This window comes from Homarus americanus, unplaced genomic scaffold (genome assembly GCF_018991925.1).
Source record: "Homarus americanus isolate GMGI-L3 unplaced genomic scaffold, GMGI_Hamer_2.0 scaffold40248, whole genome shotgun sequence".
Lineage (NCBI taxonomy): Eukaryota > Metazoa > Arthropoda > Malacostraca > Decapoda > Nephropidae > Homarus > Homarus americanus.
Window position 1 is genome coordinate 8,547,394 of NW_024712526.1, and position 7,303 is coordinate 8,554,696.

The 7,303-nt window shown below is 47.8% G+C and overlaps 1 protein-coding gene across 1 annotated transcript in view; it reads left to right on the forward strand.

Moving 5' to 3' along the window:
- Positions 1–6,396, forward strand: part of LOC121863603 (serine-rich adhesin for platelets-like) — a 189,137-nt gene extending 182,741 nt beyond the window's left edge. Inside the window, exon 26 of the mRNA XM_042362334.1 lies at positions 5,738–6,396. Within this exon, the coding sequence (XP_042218268.1) occupies positions 5,738–5,769 (32 nt within the window). The 3' untranslated portion in view covers positions 5,770–6,396. The remainder of the gene's footprint in view (positions 1–5,737) is intronic.
- The last annotated feature ends 907 nt before the right edge of the window (positions 6,397–7,303 follow it).

The following is a 7,303-nucleotide window of genomic DNA, read 5'->3' on the forward strand; positions in this document are numbered from 1 at the left end:
TGGAGGTGGTTGGTGGTGATTGGTTGAGTTAGTTGGTGGTTGGTTGGTTGGTTGGTGATGGTGGTGGTGGTTGAGTTGGTGATTGAAGTTGGTGTGGTTGGTTGGTGGGTGGTGATGGTTGGTGGTGATGGTGGTGGTTGGTGGTGATGAGTGGTTGGTGGTGGTGGTTGGTTGGTGGTAGGTGGTGATGACAGTGGTGGTGGTGGTGGTGGTGGTGGTGGTGGTGATGGTGGTGGTGACAGTGGTGGTGGTGGTGGTGATGGTAGTAGTGATGACAGTGGTGGTGGTAGTACTGGGAAGGTTTCTCTAGTGATGGAGATGAAATAGGATGGTGATGGGAGAGGTGAGGGGAGAGGTGCGATGATGGGAGGGAAGTGAGGGGTAACAGTAATGATGGGAGGAAGGGACTACGGTCAGTCGCCAATGCCAGGGAGAGTGACAGAGTGGTACACACAATATGTTATGAAAGTGTGTAGGTCAGAGGGTGAATGTTATGTACACGATGCTGGCTGCAGGTGGTAGTGGTGGTAGTGTTGGTAGTGGTGGTAGTGGTGGTACAGCAGAGGGGGTAGGTAGAGGGGGTATGGGGGGGTAAGGGCACTAGTGGAAGGGTAGGGTGCCAGGGTGCCAAGGTGCCAAGATGTGGGCGAGAACTTGGTGGGGCTTCCCAAGGTCCATTCTCCCCACTACCGCGCGCGTCGTTCACTCCTCCACCACGTCCACCTCTCTACCAGATGTCTGTGTCTGTCTGTCTGTCTGTCTGTAGGTGTTGTGCAGATGTGTGACGCCCCAACACACACACACAGGGACCTACATTCTCTAGGTGTTACGGGATATGACGGAGGCGATCTAGCAGAGAACTCCGGGCAGGATGAGGATGATATTGACGCCATATACTTGAGGAGGTCTGCCGTGTGTTCAAGTGATTCACCTTCTTCCCTGGCGATGCGACAGTGACCAACCTCTTGATACTGTCAGTCCGTATCTCATCCACTTGCTTTATGGACCAACACCTACTGCCGCCTACCGCCATCCTCACCCCCCTCCCCCATCACGCCTGCACACACCTACTTGAAGATTATTCCCCGCGGCGGTGTGGTGGTAGTGGTGGTGGTGGTTGTTGAGCTGTATCGAAGACGTGTCTGTGGCTGACTTCAACTGACTTCAAGTGACTTCAGTCGACTTCAATCTTCAGTGTCTTTCTGTCTTGGATGTCCGTTGCTTAATGCTCCAGTAACCACACACATGGACGCACGCCCATACGCCTCTGACCTCGTCCAACACGTCTTTACGCATGGCTACACGCCTCTACGCACGCCCATACGCCTCTACGCACGGCTACACGCCACTACGTACGCCCATGCGCCTTGACGCACGGCCATATGCCCTCTACACACGGCCTTCACGCCTCTTCCCACGCCCTATATAAAAGAGAGAAGGGGCTGTTTTTTCGTCCGTTAATCACGTCCGTAGCAGCAAGAAAAACCCTCGTCCTTATAACGTCATCTGTCACGTACTGTACTTAGAGGGAGAACTCCTTGTGGACGAAGAGATAATAATGTTTTTTGTTATTTATTTCATGTCTTTGTAAATAACTGTTATTGGTGATTTTATTTCGCGGATAATCACCAATCATCAGAATAGTGACTCGGGTGATTGGAACTGGTGATTGATGGCGTAATATTGGTGATTTGTGGTGTAAAACTGGTGATTGATGGCGTAAAACTGGTGATTGGTACTTTAGAATCACGTACTTCACCAGTAATTACAAAAGTGACTGGTGATTTAAGGTTGCAGTGTTACCATGAACAGATTGCTATGTCACCAATCTAACAGTACAGTGACTGGTGCTACAATAACTGGTAGATATAGTGTGACTGGTGATGTAAACCATACCGGTATCACCAGTCCATCCGAAAAAAAATAACTGGTGCCTTTAAAACCGGTTGGTGATCTGACTGGTGACCCGTAACTGGTGATTTAGATGTTTATTGTCACCAGTTAACAGATTCGTGACTGGTGCCATTAAAAACTGGTTGGTGATCTGACTGGTCGTGTTTAATGTCACGTATTATCACCAGTCATGTGAATTGTGACTGGGGTGAAAGACCGGTTGGCGATCTGACTGGTGACACGAGGGGTTCAGTGTCACCAGTCAGTCCAGTGTGAATGGTGATCACATGACGTAACTGCGATGGTGTTAGCCAAGTGACCTGTAATTAATGCAGATTTCTGTTCTCCTGCTCTGTAACTTGGTTCTTTCTTTCTTTCTTTCTTTCTTTCTTTCTCAGCTTTTAATGTGGATTTATTTTTACTTAATTTTTGTCTTTTTTTAATTCCCCGACGACCGCTGCTGGTGGGTGGCGCTGCTACTTCAAATATTTTTATTAACGTCACTGACCCGATAGTCCAGGTGTGGGGGGAAGGGAGGAGGGATGAAGCTAGGGGGCATGGGAGGGGAGGGGTTGTGGGGCATGGGGAGGGAGAGGGTTGGGGAGGTTACAGTGGGGGGTATAGGGAGGGGGAGGGGTTGGAGATGCAGAGTGGGGTGGGGGTGGTGATGTGGGGAGGGTGGGAGGGAATGGGGAGGGGTTGTTGGGTGTGGGGAGGGGGGTTAATGGGGTGGGGTGAGGAGGGGTGATGGGGGAGGAGTGGAAGGGGTCAGTTGGCACCCCCTTCCCGACTACTACAGCTTCTTGCCAGTTGAACAATGCCCAAAGTATTATGTTTCGTTGATGCACTTAGTAAAGAGGGGTGAGAGGGGAGAAGAAGAGAGGGATGAGAGGGAAGATTGAGTGAGGAAAGGGGGAGAGAGGAACATTGGGAAAAAAGGGAGAGAAAGATGGTAAAGAGAGAGAGAGAGAGGGAGAGAGAGAGAGAGAGAGAGAGAGAGAGAGAGAGAGAGAGAGAGAGCGGTAGCTGCAGGTAGGCAGGCAGAGGGGGTGTTGGTCAGTTAGTGCTAGAGTGCCAAATATCAGCACAATTATCTTGGCACTGTTATATAACCTGGGTGAAAATACCAGATGTTACCACTCTTAACTTACTCTCTCTACTTTCCTTTTTCTCTCCCTTCTCCTTTTCTATTCTTCCTCTCTTCCATTTTCCTCCCACCAATCCTTTATAGCTGTGATGACAATCCTCCTTTCTCCTTCCCCTCCCTCCCCCTCCAACCCTCCCCCTCCCCCTCCTCCCTTCCTCCTTCCCTACACTCTGCTCCTTGCCAAGTCTTCCGTGTTGATTCATCAGTATTGCCAACACACACACACACACACACACACACACACACACACACACACACACACACACACACACACACACTCTGTTAGGCGCCACAGGTGACAAACTTTGACACACTTCCTCGACACTAATCCCATCGTCACTTAGTCATGGCGCTGGTTAAGTGTGAATCAGTTGAGACTTTTTGTTGTGTTATTGGTGCTTAAGCCCTTTTGGTTATCCCTTACATGAATTAAATACAACTCACATCTTGCTGTCAACGCTAACATGTATCTCAGTGTCGTATGACAGTTTGGGATGGGGCGACTGGCAGTTCTCTGGGGCCCTGGTTTTACCTTCCCTCGAAAATCGGTGTTGGCGGGCGTATGACGTGATTCTTAGATTGAAATCCCTCTTACTGCCACCTATTCCTCTGCCCACCCATCCCCCCCCCTCCTATAGAGTTACCCCAGGGGCACCATCACCTGGCAGGCAGAGTTTGACCAGGGTAAAACCAGCGCTGCCAGAGGTGTTGTTAGTCACGGGGTAGATTGTGAGAGAGAGTGAGAGAGAGAGAGAGAGGGAGAGAGAGAGAGAGAGAGAGAGAGAGAGAGAGTTACCAGTCAGGGTAGTTCGTCAGTGGTGACTCACACACACACACACACCTCAACACCTCAGGGCCGCCAGCCAACACATTCCTCACCTTAATTTGTTTACGTTTGTCTTAAAACAACAGAAACTGGCGACCTAGGAGGCCCCAGTTTGTCTTGACCCCCCCTCCCCCTCCCGCCCCCCAGGAAGGTGTGATAGCGTCTGTCTTGAAACAATATTATGGTAACGATGGTGATTTGTCTTAAGAAAATAACAGAATGGTAGTATGGTAGTGGTTGTTTTGAAGTAATATCATAAGGGGATGTGGTAATAGTTGTTTTGAAACAGTAGTGATGAGTGATGGTTTGTCTTAAGAAAACAGTCGTCAATGGGAGGTTATGGCAATGGTTGTCTTTAGAAAATAATCAAGTTACCATTTTTTTTGTCTTGAAACAGTACAGTAGTGTGAGGAAAGGACGTGGAATAATTTGTCTTAAAACAATAATTATGTCACGGGAATGTATTTCAAAACAATAATATATTGAATATGATGCAAGAAAAGTATTGTCTTGAAGAACACACACACACACACACACACACACACACACACACACACACACACACACACACACACACACACACACACACACACACACCATCAATCATAGCTAGGATTTTTCTCGAGACAATAGGATATGAAACAAGGGGTAGATAGCGTGTGTGTGTGTGTGTGTCAGTTTTACTTTATATTATTTATTGTACCAACATCTTTATTATTTTATCATATGTTAGTTTATCCTTCTTTCAGAGAGAGAGAGAGAGGAATTCCCTCGTTGGATTGGCCTGGGAACATTCTACTTAAAATTTAGTGTTGAAAGTAACAATGAGATCAGCCAGGCGTTTGGCAAGTGTCCTCCCTCCCTTCTTCCCCTCTGCCCTCCTCCTCCCCTTCTCCTCCTCCATTCCTCCTTCCCATCCCTCCCCCTGTCCTCTCCTACTACCCTCCTCCTCCCCACGTGTGCGACATTTTTGCCTGAACTTTATTGGCGATCAAGTTCACGTGTATGTAAGTTTGTATCGTGTTTATCAAGCCTATTTAAAGTTTTAATCTGTGTGTGTGTGTGAAGTTTACTTTAAGTTTGTCAAGTTCAGTTTAATTTTAAGTTGATCGTTTATATTATTATACCAAGGATCATTAACTAACTCTGATTACTCTGGTAGTTATTGAATCCAGTATGTTGAGGTGTAGTTACGTCTCAGTTTTGAACGAAAGTCTAAAATTTGTCTGGAAAGTGAAAGATAATGACGTTTTTATTATTATTATTATTATTATTATTATTATTATTATTATTATTATTATTATTATTATTGCTTTTCTATTATTATTTTATTATTATTATTATTTTTTTTTTATTATTATCAGTGATTTTGTGAGTAAATTATCTTCTCACAAGTACTGTACATTCTTTATGAGTATTTGTTTAACCTACTCATAAATGTTTGTTTTTGTGAGGGTTTGACAGTCATTCTCGAGTTAATGTTTTTGTTGTTGGGTGATGGTAAATAATGTTTTTGTTTTGTTTTTTTGTTACGGAGTTGAACTTAAGGTATTAGACAATTGTGAGTTTAGATGATGATTGAGTGTTTCCTAAAGGGGATGAACGTATAGGCTATGGGTGCCGTTTATTTTGTGCTGTCTATTTAGGAGTTGAACTTGACGAGAAAATAGATTAGTTATATAATATCATCAGGAGTAAGGTGGGTAAGTGGTTACAATGCTCGATTCCCGTCCTAAGGGTCGTTGGTTCGCTTCCAGTTGGGTTAGGTTTATGGGAATTACTTTAATAAATTTGTTAAGTTCAGATATCACAAACAAAAGGAAATATTTAATCCATCAACTTCGTCTTTAATGATTTTATTTTCAATGCAGGAGTTGAACGTGAACGAGTTGGTAAAAAATAAGAGAGTTTGTCCCTCCTAAGTGGGTGTATCGGACACAGAAAACGACACACAACTCACAACTTGGAATGATCAACAAACGAAAACTTTCTCACGTCACAGAAAACGGCGTAAATTAAACGACTATAACCACGGTAGTAACGAGGATATTTTGTTATACTTAAGAGGTGTTATAACGAAACGAAACTTGACTTACTGTAGATAAAGTGAAAAGTTGACGAAAACACGAGAGTGAAAATGGTCGTTGTGTAGGTGATGTGAAGCTGAGCTGCAGACACCTTCCCCCTCCCTGGTCACTAAGATCTCTGAAGTGGTCGGTCCTGTCATGTTAGTTGTGAATTTATTGGTCCTGCTGCCATGTTCAGGACATTCAGAGGTGCTGTAGTGACCCGTCTTTAGGAGGTGAAGCAAGACCTCCACTCACTTCACGGTTGTGGGGAGATGAAGTGAACGAATCTGTGTCTTCTCGAGAGTAAACAGAAGTGAGCTGGAGGGAAGAATCTCTTCCGGATTTCAAAGAAAAGAGGGATCTATTTTTTCTGTGTCTGTGTCAGAAGCTGAGGGCCACGGCAGGTGGAGTGACGAGGTGCACCATTAGTTGTGAGGTTTTTCTTGTTTTTTTTTGTTTCATGTGGTTAGGTTAGGTGAGGGAGCAGGATGGTGGGTCAGCTGGTGGTGGAGGACGAGTACACTATCAACGTAAAGCTGCGGCGACCCCTGCGTGATGGTGGGTGTCTGCCCCCGCCCATCATCACCATCGCCCCTGACTCCCCCGTCGTCACCCTCACGCCCCCGCCCAACACCACCTTCCAGCAAGTCCGAGCGTCTAAGTCAGTAAACGGAGCGCCGCCCATGACTGTGGGCTGCACCACCCGGCGGCCCCGGGCGGGGGCTGACGAGGTCTTCCCTGACAGCTATGTTATTAACGGGGAGATGAACATGCTGGGTGACTCACGCCCACCACACAGGCTCAGCATCATGCCACCGCCCCCGCCCATCCGCCGCGGCTACCAGGAGCCGCTCTTGACCGCCCTAGAGGGTGAGGTGACCCACGGGTGCCTTCCGTTGCCCCTGGTGCAGGTCTACGCTGACGACAACACCCTGGTGGCCACCAACAAGTTCCTGGCACCCCCAGAGCCCCCATCACCCACCACCCGCAGCTCGCGCGTGGGTGACACCTTGGCAGTGTCGCAGCAGCCCTCGGCCCTCCCTGGCTCCCTCTACGTGCCGCGCATCCCCGCCCACTGTAAGTCTGACAGTGGGGTGCTGTATGTCCCTCCCGTCGAAGAGGAAAAGCTGCGGTTGAAGAAGGAGGAACCTCCCGCCAGAGGCAACTCCCGGAGGACGAAGAAGAGAGAGGCTGCCAACTCTCTCAGCCGCCTGCTAAACGGGCAGGTCGTCCCGCTGGATCCCGCCGCTGGTGGGGCGAAGGTCACGTCGCCAGGAGTGCCGGGGGTAAGAGTACCGAGAAGGACGGAGTCGTCGAAGGCAGCAGCTCGTGCCCTCCTGACGGAGGTGCTGGGGTCACACTTGGAGG